General features: G+C 36.5%; 1 protein-coding gene across 1 annotated transcript in view; it reads right to left on the bottom strand.

Moving 5' to 3' along the window:
- Positions 1–1,778: 1,778 nt before the first annotated feature.
- The window catches only part of ANOS1 (anosmin 1), a 126,868-nt gene continuing 115,027 nt past the window's right edge, over positions 1,779–13,619 (bottom strand). The window contains exons 10-14 of the mRNA XM_041416523.1: positions 7,878–7,972; positions 5,695–5,866; positions 4,311–4,531; positions 2,568–2,709; positions 1,779–1,890 (exon numbers count right to left, since the gene is read on the bottom strand). Of these exons, the coding sequence (XP_041272457.1) occupies positions 1,832–1,890; positions 2,568–2,709; positions 4,311–4,531; positions 5,695–5,866; positions 7,878–7,972 (689 nt within the window). The 3' untranslated portion in view covers positions 1,779–1,831. The remainder of the gene's footprint in view (positions 1,891–2,567; positions 2,710–4,310; positions 4,532–5,694; positions 5,867–7,877; positions 7,973–13,619) is intronic.

Consider the following 13,619-nt stretch of genomic DNA (forward strand, 5'->3'; position numbering starts at 1 on the left):
AAATTCTTGGTCACTAAGTGAATATCTAAAAAGACAGCAACCAAAATAGAAAAAGAATGCAAAAGAGCCCTTTAAAACTGAAGGTAAAATTGTAAAAAAAATGTAATGAGCAAGCAATCAGAAATTAATGCAGTTTCCTTCCCCCATGTGGTATAAATGCTGTAAACTTCAGTATAGACAAACTGAATATTTCATGAACATTCTACTATGACAAACACAGCCTGATCCTCAGTTTCAGATAGGTATTTCTTCATATTTGTTTTTTACAAAACAGTTTGTCATCAAGACAAGGGAAATACATGTACCACTAATGTCCAAGCTCCTCTTATTGAATATCTCAGAAAAACATGAAGCACAGATGAGTCTGTATCATCTGCTGGTAGAAAAAGTGGCCACTTTGTCCAGTTGGAGTCAAATTTTGAGGTACATTACCCTGATGTGATGATTCAAGGAGCAATGGAAATGGTGCCAAAGAATCCAGGAGCACTTTGAACATCTTGAACATTAAGAGCTGATTATGGGTATATGTATGGATGTTTATTGGCAGCTACTTTCCACCCTCTCAATAATAAATCCAAGCAGTTTCTGTTTACTATTGAGACATGTGTCTCTGTGTGACAAATTATTCTAGACAGTTTATATTGCACAATAAGGCAATATGAATTCCCTTATGGTTAAAAAGGGCACCCTTCTGTCTAAATTTGAAAAATGAATTCAAATAAACTATAAGCCAATGTTTTCCAGATGCCAGAATATTGTCACATAATTCTTTCTGTAAGCAGAACAGCAAAATAGAGCCAATACATCCATCCTTCTGTTCTAAAGATCCACAGGGAAAAGAAATATGTGCATCAAAATTCAAAGCCAAAAAGTAGCTATACAGCTACTATAATAATAAATGTGCCTCAAAAATTCAATTTGTAAAACTTTGATGTTAACTATTCAGATTTTTCACTAGGAAATTGGTGTTTGTATTCAAGATAATATTATACCTTGAAATATTATGCAGCAAAAGTATTGTAATATTTTAAAAGTTATTCTTCTAGGACCTATCAATTAATTGCATTCATTGCCATACATTTTAAACAATTCTATTAATTGTCATTTGTTTCTCTACAACGGTATTTCTACCCTGTATACCCTTTAACTATTAACTATATTAATAGAAGATCTACATGACAGAACATTATCACTTTAGACCAGATGGGTAATACATATGTATCATCATCCTCCTCCATGATGACAATAGAATTATTAAAAACTGGGTATTTCAGGGTTTCTGCCACTGGTATTTATTTTACTTATGTGCTTATTTCAGACAAATTGAGATGTTCTTTAATAGCAAAACACACTAGACCTTAAATTGGTGACAGGCAGGGCTTTAAGTAAAATAGATAATTTAAATCCATTAATGAGAAAATCTTTCAGAAGTATGTATACATCACAGGACCTTGCAAATAGTAACACTGAATTAAATAAGAGAAAAAGCTGTATACACTGCACCCTTTTAACCTACTTTAAACACAGAATATGAAAACATTATAATGAACAGTATCATTAATATTTCTCACAGGTGTTAAGTTGGATGTGGTCTTCAGTTTGTTGAATAGTGCTGGTACAGAAATGATACTTGCTGTGTGATTCATCCTGGTCATGGTGCAAACATAATTCTTCATGTCTAAACTACAGAGAAGTAGATACAGATCATACAGGATGGTAACTTCCATTGGAAAACTGGGTTCACTGCTCCAACAGATGTGCTGTTACCCAGCCCTCATTTGGGAGCTCAGTTTTTTTCCCCTCAGTTATTTGTATAATCATCTGAAACAGTCTAATATTTCTCTGGGGATGGCTTGTAGTGATGTGGATGATGCTGCTTCAGATGAGGTCCTAAACAAAAGAACAGGAAATTATGCATGTATCAAACCCTGGATATGTAATGCCAACTGAATCCATACTGAAAAGGCTTTGTGAGACCTTCAGCTTTCAATCCTTTAGCTTGTAAGTGCTGAGTCTCTGCTGGCAACTATGTGTATGCTCAGTCCAGACAACTTCAGCAGGCCTTTAAAAGGACAAAAATACTCAAGCAGACAGATTTTGAACTAATTGTATTTTTTACTTGGCTTTGCAACACTGAGCTGTATTATTCAGAAACACATGAAGTGCTGGAAATGGCCATTAAGAGGTTTGCCTTGCTTTAGAAATATGTTTAAGCTCTAGCTATGCTGGACTGAGTGAACCCAGAAAAACCTAACCTTGAAAGCTATGAAATCCTCCAGGCTGCCCCTGGAGAACAGACCAACTCTGAACCCCAAGTGCTATAGGCATAAGCCAAACAGCTGTGGCTGCAACTAAAGGCAAATGTTAGACCACAGAAACTGAGTGAGAGAAAGACTGTATTTGCTGATGGACAGTTATCAGGGGATTTTCACATATCTTAAGTTTATGGAATGCTACTGGAATCAGGAAAAACTTTAAGGCTTGAGAAAGGCTTCCACTCTTTACATGTGGAAGATCAAAATTCTGTAACATGTCAGGAGCACAAGTCAGAAGAGTGCAGCGCTTACTGTGGGGTGCAAATGGAGGAAGGTCGGGCGTTCGGAAGGATTTAATCGTGGCTGGCCCTTCCCCACCAGTCGTCAGCACCTGAACTTCCAAGCGGTACAGCATGGAGGGCCTCAGGTTGGGCACGGTGAGTATGTAATGATCCTAAAAATAAATACATCACTTCAATTCTCAGACCACTGAAGAATAAAACACAGTTGCTCTGCTCACACACATCAGCAGTTTAAACAGTTCTGTCACTGTCAGCAGCCACAGATTATTTTTATAGAATTTTTTTAAAAGGATTTAATGTATGCATCACTTTGTTGAGTGAGTATATTTGAATTTTTTCCCTTTGAACAAACACATTTTTAACCATAATACTATGGTTTCATGTGTACAAGGCCCAAGTTGTTACAGACTTTTATGGAAAGTGTGCTGATCACTTTAGTGATGCGCTCATCAGTAAAAAATGAATCAAAATGTATTTTCTTAACCATTTTTTTTAACAAACATGTTCATTACATATACTTGTTTTTATTTTGGATTTGCATGTGGATTCTACTAATTGGTAATTTAAGTAGTGGCTGGCCTGGGGCCACTTCTGCAGCTCGTGGGAAAAAAAAAGGGTGACCACACTAATTTCAGATTTGTCCCAGTTACACCATAAGAATTTGCCTTCTGCTCTTAAGGCATCATTTACAGCATGATGGACTCACTTTTCACTGCTCCATACCTTTTGTGGTCACTTAGACACGTATTAAACAATTTCAAAGTAATTTTATAGAAACTTCCACATGGGACTACATCTGGCTAAAGATATTAGGGAATACTGACAGATATTAGGGAATCAGAAGTCATTCATCTACATCAAAATCCAAACTATAAATCATCTGCATTAAGTTGGAACCAATCAGTCATCTTATTCCAAGTTGTAAAGGCCCAGTCCTGGGAAGGGGACAGCTGGAGAAGTGATGCTGGACAGTGTGGGCAACAGGGTGTTCCTGCCACCACCAGGCTGGTGTGGCCAGGAATCCACGGGACAGGTGCTTCTGGCTGTCATTATACCTGCCCCATGAGGGGAAGCCCAAGCACATTGTGGGGGTAACTTTGGTTATTCCTGTGGGAAAATTTGCTGCTAGTGCCAGAGCAGATAGCAAAGAGGAAAGGAGAGAGAGAAAAAGTGAGGGGAAACGTTTTCCTGAAAAATTAGCACATATTCTGAGATGGGACTGCCTTTATGAGACCTGGCTGAAGCTGTTTCATCTCACCCAAATCCTGCACAGGTAGGGCAGAGAGAGGAGTGCATACATTGCACTTGTACACTCACTCTGCTCATTCAGGTGCTCCTCCAGCTGGGCCCTAAGCATTTCAGCCCTGGTTGTGTAAATACTACATTTTCAGTCAGAGTGAATGGTCCTTGGTATAAATATCCTAAATTTTGGTGGTTTCTGAGAGACAGAAAATACTGTTTCAACTCAAATCATAACCTTCTGCAAGTTATCCAGGTGCTAAAAATAGAGATACATACAGTGATAGATAATTAAAGGCATCTGCAGACTCCACAGTTTAAAATGTTTGATGTATCATCAAGAATAGTAGCTATGCTTTGTATCTCCATCAAGGAGGAAAAATTAAGTACTTCCTGCTCCAACTTACCTGCAGAACCAGTGTTTGACATCTGAATCACCACTAAACATTACAAATGAGGCACAGACACACAAACTCAGGGAGCCACTGGCAAAAGAAAGTAACAAAGAACTTACTGCTGGCAGTATCTGTGACTGGGAAATGATGCTGTTGGGTAAACTGTTCTGCCGGCTCTCTGTGGTCACTTCTGCCCAAGTGACTTGAAAGCCTGTCATGGGCTGGTGCAGGTCTGCCTTAGATATCTTCCAGGAAAAGTGACCAGTGATGTTACCTTCCTGAACAATGAAAGACGCAGACAGATTCTCGGGTTTGGCCAACACTTTGGGTAGAACTGGCACTATAAATTTGGAAAGCAAAAAAAAAAAAAAAAGATAAGCTAGACTTTTAGAGATAATCTTCAATAATATTCATTTAATTTCAGAAATCAAGGCCCGGCAGAGCTGTATTTCTGGTGTTACACATGGTGCAGGCAGCTTTCCACCACCACATTTTCAGTGTTAACTAAAAACTTATGTTTGATACATTCCCCTGACATTTTGGACCAAACTCAAACTTCAAATAAAACGCTCTCAGCTGCAGGTACAGAAAAGAAAGCTATGGCATGTAAAGGGCACCATTCTCCTGCTCCTCATATTTCAGAATACCTGAAATCAGACTGGAAGTTTTGGGACCATAAGAAAATGCACAGGGTAGCACAGAACTCCGTAATTCAGCCAAAGAGTACAATTCATGCAGTATAACTGCAGTACAAGTTAATAGGGGAACTCTGATTAGGGGAAAGTTATACCTGAGTTACAGTTGCCCAGGAAGGCTATAATGCTGGAAACATGAAGGCCAGCAGGGTTCTGAGTGACTTATGGAGCATGGGGGGCACCCTTGGGAACAGGAGCGACTCAAGGTGAGAGGGCTTCCCTCCGCCAGAGAGAGAAGTATCCACACTCAGCAGTGCAAAGCCATGGCTGACCTGAGCCAGGACCAGCTGACCACAGAGGTCCTCTCCACCTAATATCTGCATAATTCTGCAACTCCCATAACCCTCTAGTTACACATTGTGACAATGCTGGAAAAGATAATAGGGCCTGTATTTCTTATTTGAGAGCAGAATTAACCTAAACAAAATCAAACTGAAAAAGCAGCTTGTGTTTGCAGCAAAATATTAAAAAGATGGGTCATGCCATCATAATCATGTTTACAGTTTTCCTCCATCATTATGATAAATTCAATGGGGAACCATTCTTCCTTACAAAAAAACCCCAACCATGCCATTACAGATATTAGTGTATGCCCACTACAATTACTCTTAATTGACAAACCAGTAATAATGTACTAGCCAAAATCGATACTGTTGTGTATTTCTGTTGATTTTCACATAACCATTAGTGATATTTTTATTTATTTTGAATCTCTCGATCTCTATCCTAAAACTGCTTTTTAAGACTCTCTTTTGGTGATTATAAATTCTTTTGGAACTATTTGGTAGTTCTCCAGATCATGCCTTACCTCCTTCAGCAGGACAATTAATGTGCTTGTGTTTTTTTTCTTTAAATGCAGAGCAAGGTGGGGTAACAAAGAAAGTACTCTCAGCCTTAAAACGACCTTTAGATTTTGCAGGCAGAACAGTTACTTTGTACTTGCATGAAAATGACAGGTCCTTCAGAATAATGTAGTTTTCCTACAATGAGAAAAACAAAAAGATCACATGCTGCAAATAGAGCCCAAGGAAAAAAAAGAATGAACAAACTGAAAACTAACTTTGGCAAAAGATGAAAAGTTCTCTCCACAAAAATATTTTCCTGGATGCTTAACACATGCCAATGTGGTTTTAACTCAGAGAAGAAAGAAGTATTGTCAATGTCATGATTATTTTCAGTAGTAAAATATATTAGTATGGTATTTGAATATGTCCTTCAATTCTACACAGTTCCTTCGACACGCAGCATCAAAGCAACTGACTTCTAATATTTAGAACAGTCTCTGTGAATGATGGCAGTGGGGGTAGCAATGTGAGAATATAAATGCTAATCGAATTAAATAAATGTAAGAAAGCTGAGTTAAGCTGCTGTAAATGACAGGCTTCATCTATGTTTAACTTTTTAAAAGCACATTTAAAGTCAGCATAGCATTATGGATGCATATTTTTCCACTTGAGTACATTAAGTACTTCTATATTCTTATCGGGAAGAAAAACTCCACAGCTAAATACAAAGCAGAAGTCTCTAGTTAAGGACAATGAGTGGAGGAGAAAACTTTACACAAAGTGTAAGTGTCCTTCTAAATTCTTACCATTGTCTGAAGTACTTTTGAAAATTACAGTCTGAAAGCTTTAACACAAATCATATACGGAAAAAAATGTTTGGTTGGTTGGCTTTTATCCTGAAAAAATCTCTAATAATATGTTACTGGCTAAGGTCAAAAGTCATTTGCTACCTTTTAGATCTTTAATTCCCTTCAGAATCGCTAATTTCTCATGTTCTTCTGCATAACTCCCTCTTTTTTCTAATTGCAAATTAGTCTAACCTTCACTTGGAAGGTCATTTTCATGGGACACACCCATTGAGCTGAGAGTGGACTCCCTGCCTTCCACCTGCTGGGAGAGTGGCCCAACAGATTTGATGCCTCCTTAAAATTGTGACAGGACTATTTTCATTTATCAAGACAGACTGGATGAATTACCATAAAATGATTGGAAATAAGGAAAAAAAAGGAAATAAGTTCATTAATCCCACAATGCATTTGGACAGATGTCCAAACAATCTTTCCTGACCTCTAGTGGAAATGAACTTCTTAAATGTTTTTTCCTATCTCCATAACATAATGTCAAAATAATTTTTTTCAATTCACCTCTAATTTGGGCTTTGCTGACCCCATGAAGCAGTAAATCTTACAAGTTAACACCATCCTGTGTGAGAAATTATGTCTTTTGATTTACTCTTTCACATGATATTAAGTCTCCTGAATTGATGGGGTAGTACAGACCAGGGTAAGAAGGAAAGGTGAATTGTGATTTTGTCCATTTTTCATAACACACTAAATCAATTCTGATGCACCAATCACATTACTCTGTTGTTCAAATAATGTGTTATAGAGACAGATGACACTAGATTGCCAACAAATTCAGTAGGAAGTACTGCCACTGCAATATATATTTGGGCTGCCATGTACTTACATGGAGTTTTTCTCCCCATATGATATCTGTCCAACTTTCAGATTTAATATCTGGTATTTGTCACCTACAGTCCTTCTTTTCTTATCTATAATTCTCCTCAGGGAGAATGCTCACCTGAAACTCACCTGCATGTCTAAAAGAAAACCTGGTTTATTAATTACTATTATTACTGTTCAGTATTTGCACTGTGCTAAAGTCTTACATTATTAATTGCAGACAAAGCTCCATTTTCTATATCCTGTAGAGATATAGAAGTACTTAGTTAAGAAGTTTGTCTGGTCTCATTTTCTGAATAACAAAAACAAATAAAATATTTTAGCCTAGTGTGGATTTAGGAAATCCAAGAAACCCATAACCACTCCAGATACATAATTTTTATCTTTCGCCAAAAAGGAACATAGAAAAGAAAGCATCCTTACTGATCTATGAAACAGGGTAAAACACATATTGTGTTATTTTACAGAACCATCCTTTCTCTTACTGCCAGAGTCAAGCAGAGGGCTGAATGGAGACTTACATAAGTCAGCTCTGTTACTTTCCTAAGTCCTTTGGTGTCATTGTGTGCACAGGACTCCAGTAACCAGTGGACTTGGAATTGATTCATGCTGATATCTAAATGATATAAAAAGAGAGGAAAATACATATAAGTATGTTTTCACCAAAATACATTAAAGTATCTTTTCACCATTGCAACTCTTCTGGCTTCTCTGAATAAAAACAGAAGGAATTTTAAGTATTGTAGAGTTGGTAACTCCTCGCTAAGAACTCTTTAATATAATGAAGAAAATATTATACACCAATGAAATTTAAAACTTGTATCAGCTAAAGGAGATAAATAGTGAAATTTCATTTTCAGTTACATTACCATATACTGCCTACATGAAAAAAAAATAATTTAAACTGAGAACTAAAAAAAATAATCTCAATGCTGCTACTTCTAATCACCCTGCAAATAATGAGACAGACTTGGTGTCAACTGCCTGACTGTTTATATTGTTAGAGCATTGCAATACTGCTGCCTGGCACTGCTTGAGAAATCTGTGCCTGAAAATATGTGAAAATGCCTGTAAATCCCCATGCTTTCTTTTTTCAGGATATGCCATAAAACCTGTTCAGTATCTGTCCAAATAAAATTCTAGTCTTGACTCTTATGAGTAATACTGAAGGCTTAAATTTACTCCCATTTAAATCAATGACAAAACTTGCTGTAGTACCAACAGTATAAGCTTTCAACTTATTTCCAGCTCTTCTAGCTTTTCATCCAATAATGCCTGAATAAGGAAGCAAAACAAAGAGCAAAAAAGAATTGACAAAAGAAGGAAAACATTAGGTAGTTCAAGCAGTTCCTGACGTTTTTCTGGATTTCATTCTCTATAGAGGGGATGCAAAATTATGTCTGTTATTATTAATTAGCTTGGTATGACAAAGTCACTAATGTGCCTGACTGTGGGTTTCAGGAGGGAAAACAAATATCTCTGATGCCTTAAGGGCTGATCTGGTATGAGACTGCTATGAGCAGTTTGGATTCAGAAGAAAAGGATTGTAAACTAAAGAGAAAATTACTAGTGTAGGAAAGTAGCTGAAATGGCCCCTTGAAATAGATTTTTGCAGTAGCTGTTCTTCATAACAATATGTATGCTAATTATTTTTGCAATTTCTTTGGAAACAATATTTCTTTCAAAAAGAAATCTATTAAAAGTACATTTCCTGTTTTGTGATTATTCCCTCTCATATAAAATAAATAAAGAAATGGATGTGCTTTTGCATGTCTCTTCAAGTTTTCCCACTTGATGTGCCTATTGGATAAAGACAAAAACTCACAGTGTCAGTAGGTTTCATCTGACTTCATCTCTTCCAGTTGACTCCATTATAGAATATCACCTGCTCAATGATTCTTAAGATCTCTTCTGACCCAAACCATTCTATCATTCTCTGATTATTTTAAACTATCTTCATGGGTGGACTGCTCTTTGCAAAGCTACAAAATGTGCATTTTTGCTTGTGATATTTTCACTTGAAATCTATAAATAAATCACTCTCCTTTGGCTAAACATTTATCAAAGCCAATTAAATCTTGTAATTGTCCAGCACTCAGGGCCTGGATAAAACACATCCCTAAGGTAGGTCACAAAATACCACTACATGGGCAACTGGGAAAAGACAAATCCCAAGCATCAAGACCTTACAACAGCTCAGCATTCAGATATATTGGTGTAGAGGTTTACTAGGCCTCTGCTCAGAAATGTAATTCAAGGTAGAATCACAGAATCGTCAGAAGGTTTGGGTTGGAAGAGACTTTAAGGATCCTTCAGTTCCAACCCCGCTGCCATGGGCAGGGACACCTCCCACCAGACCTCCCACCAAACCAGATTGCTCAATGCCTTGTACAACCCAGCCCTGCACACTGCCTGGGGTGGGAAAAAATATTTATTTCCAGCCACTGGCACATTGGAATCCTCTTTGTATTTTCAGACAGGTCCACATCCATTAATTATGAGAGCTTCTACTCCCAGACAGTTCTTCTCTTCCTTCCTTCATTTCTGCATTAGCAAACCCTGAGTAACACATTTGTAAACACCTGTGGTTTCTGATAACTTCTCTACTTGAAGAAAATAGAAGTAGGTTAAAGAAGAATATAGAAAATAAGAAATACATTTTTAAAACCTATCAGCTTGTACTGTAAATGCAGGGTGAAGGTTTTCTTAATAATTTTCTTAGTTTTATTTGAGCTAATGAATCTTAATTTTTTTAGTATTCTGGTAGTCTGATAACAACATATACTGAAGGGGATTTTTTTTCTTTTCAGTGGGTATGTAAAGGTTATCTGAAGAAGGTTTTTGTATCACATCTGCAAGTACATCAAGTGCTATAAACTGGAAGGCATCACGACAGCCAGCAAGACTAAAACTGACACAGTTCTCACCTCTATACTTATGATTGCTGTTATCTAAAAAAATGGAAGATACACAGGTTAAATGCCATGTATTAAAAAGAGAAATGTGAAAATAATTCACAACAAAACCCCCCCAATTTTCTCCTTTTGAAAAATCTGTCCTGTCACTGTCTAAAGTCTGACTAATACAATGCAATGAAACAGAATAAAGTATGAAATACAGTAAGGAAGTAGCTTCTACTTGAGACAGAAACTTTTTTAAAATAGGGAAAGGTGGGACATTTTGTGATTAAATAAAGCTAGAAGCTGGAAAAACTCAAAATGTATAAGCATGCATGAAGCATACACATAAAATGACAAGATTGTCTAAGAAATTACCTTTAATATTTTTAAGAGCAAAAGGAGACAAAATGCATGAAATTATCTAAAAAGCCCAATAATAAGCTGAGAAAAATTATGAAAATATGCCTTTGTCTTTAAAGGTGCTCATAAAGATCATTACTCTAAAGTTTTATGAAACATTATACAGCTGATTTTGTGTTTACAAGACATGCAAGATAAAAGCTTCTCCCAGCCCTCCTTTCAGCAATGCACACTATCCCAGTGAGATCACTACTATAAATTTTATTTTGATTTTTGGGTTTAGCTGTCCAGTGCAAACTGAGGGATAGATAATGGATGAGCTCAAGCTGCATCCACCTGAATGTCAGCCACTGCCACCAGAGCCAAGGGTTCTGGATCAAGCTCAGCTAAGGTTCATACACTGAGCCCACAGCCACATCTTTTTCCAAAAAGCCATTTGAGTAGTTAATATGAACAGAATATTCATTACCTAATGGGACTGATTTTGGAGAGTTTTGTCAGAAAACTCAGCTATTCCTGTTATAACAAGTACAAAACACTGTCAAGAAATTGCCAGATTGCTTCACTCTGCTTCCCTGGTATTTCAGATGTCACAGTATCAATCTCCTTCTGAACAGCTGGAGTTTTCTTGATTCTAAATTTTCAATTATGAGTCTTTATAGAACATTTTTACTTCATTGTTCTCATGGTTAGAATGTCTATCATTTGATACTAGAAATAGTGATGCTTGCACAAAGAGCAAACATTTGTATTTCCCAGAACTCAAAATATTTGTATAGAAACACTGAACCTGAAGGACATAATAAGTACTAGCACTCATTTCAGCAGCTCTAAGATTGTGAAATTAGTCAACAAAATAGCCACTTAGCACAAACATCAGACTGCTTATTCAAATAATTATTTTAAATTTACATAAAGAGAAATTAAAAAAATAAAGGCAACCCAGGACAACTACTTTAAAAATCTCTCAGTGATACTGACATGGAAATTATCTCCATATGCCCAAAGTAAAGATTTTTAAGTCTGTAAGACAAATGCACACAACTAATCTTTTTTAAAAAAACTAACAGTTGATGTTAATTACTTTGACTGTGATTTTAAAGTAGATTTTCTGAAGTATAAATTGACTTTCTAGACTTAAGAAAAATGGCTGTACAGACATCACATGATCATGTTCTTAAAATCCCATGTACTCTTAGCTCTTTTGCTCAACAAGGGTATGCAGCTAACTTTGTTGGACAGAAATCTTACATCTCCAATTAGAAATGTATGGATCAGGGAAGGCTCTAAAGCATGGTTGTTATTTTTTTTTAAATTTACCCCAAACTGCCTTTATTTTCACATGAGTATCTCCACTAAGCTCTCTATCAATAGTGTTTAGACATATGTTCTTCATCACATTTTAGTGCTTTCTCCCCCTCCCCAATTTAAATGCTTTAGTTCAATTTTAATAAAAAACAAATAAATAACCTTCTGATTTTTCTGGATGGAAAATGTGCATTTATTCTATATCTTCAACCTGTAAAAACAGCCCAAAATTCTACTAACGCCAATGCCAACTACATGTGTTTGCCACTTGGAAAACTTCAGGTTCATATGCACAATTTAAGCATCTTAAACTGATAGACCTCAACATAGCCTAAGCCATGGCTGCACAAGAGTTACTAGAAGACTAAATCACCTCCCCACAGATTTAAGGCTCTGAGTGTCATTCAGAAAAATAATCCATCAGAATTTCAGGTAGTTCTGCAAGTTCTCCTAGACAGAACTTCTGGTTTAAATCGTTCTACAGTTTATTTGAAGCAAACTACATTTTAAAGGTTTTTTCTTTTCTTTTTCTCATATTTTTCAGCCTCTTCCATGTTGATGTTTCTGCCAGCTGTATGAATAATTTCATCTAATGTGGCTTCTTTTTTTTTTACCATGCTACTGCAAACAGCTTTCTCTGCCTCAAATACTTTTTTCTCCTTTATATTGCAGTTACTGTTCCAGGAGGGTGCCAAATTGACTCTCATAAGGAACTGAAGCTTTGCAGCTGAAAACCTGGCATAGCAGGGCATATCAGCAGTGAAATTTGCTCATGCAGCCCAACACCATCAATATGGAGCTACCCCAGAAAACCAGGTAAACAGAGGTGTTCATTTCTTTGTATCCTGTGATCCACAGCAAGAAAATTGCAGCAGACTGTTTCCGGAACTGGGGCTCTTTCTGCCACTGGTTTGCTTGAGGTCTTTAGGCTTCACTACTCTTCATTTCTTCACGACTCTTTATTCCACTTCACTACTCTTTATTTCTGTTCTACCCCTTTTAAGTGGTGAAAATGGTAACGGTGTGTGTTGTAAAAGTATCTCAGCTCTTGCATGTTATTCTGATGCGGGTCTCTACTATTTGGTACAAAAATGCCAATTAATACCAGCTGTGACAGCACTATTATGCAGGCAACCAAATTACAAAAACTTATTAGAAGGAAAATCAAATGGGATTTGCTGGAAAACAAGGTTTCACAGCAGAATTGTTCGGCAACAGCAGCACAAATTAAGGTTTAATTACATTTAAAATGTCTGGCTTCAATAAACACAGTAACATCAAGTAGATTTCTGCATCATGACAGGATTGAAAGTAATTAACATGCAGAGTCTGATAGATTTTCCCATTAGAATAAAATATGGTGTAAAAGTAAATATTATAAAATAAGACCTATGAAAACCTTTACCTGCCAGCATAAAATTAGTAATTTAATACAAATAACTAGCACCTTTGAAATAAGTATTTCAGTAAAAAAAGAAACAATATTCTGTATTTTTTGTCACAATACCTCAACAAATTTTGACTCCCTCCAAAATATATACACATAATTAACATGCTAACTGTATGTCAAAAGGAGTTGTTATCAAAGCTTGGAAGATAATGAGCCATATGTAAACCTGTTGCCTTCATTCAAAGCTAAAATTTCTTCAAACAGAATGCCAAAAGGAGGATGAAATCTCTCTGAACCTATTAAGA

Source organism: Onychostruthus taczanowskii, unplaced genomic scaffold, assembly GCF_017590055.1.
Source record: "Onychostruthus taczanowskii isolate IOZ18803 unplaced genomic scaffold, ASM1759005v1 scaffold52, whole genome shotgun sequence".
NCBI classification, from domain to species: domain Eukaryota; kingdom Metazoa; phylum Chordata; class Aves; order Passeriformes; family Passeridae; genus Onychostruthus; species Onychostruthus taczanowskii.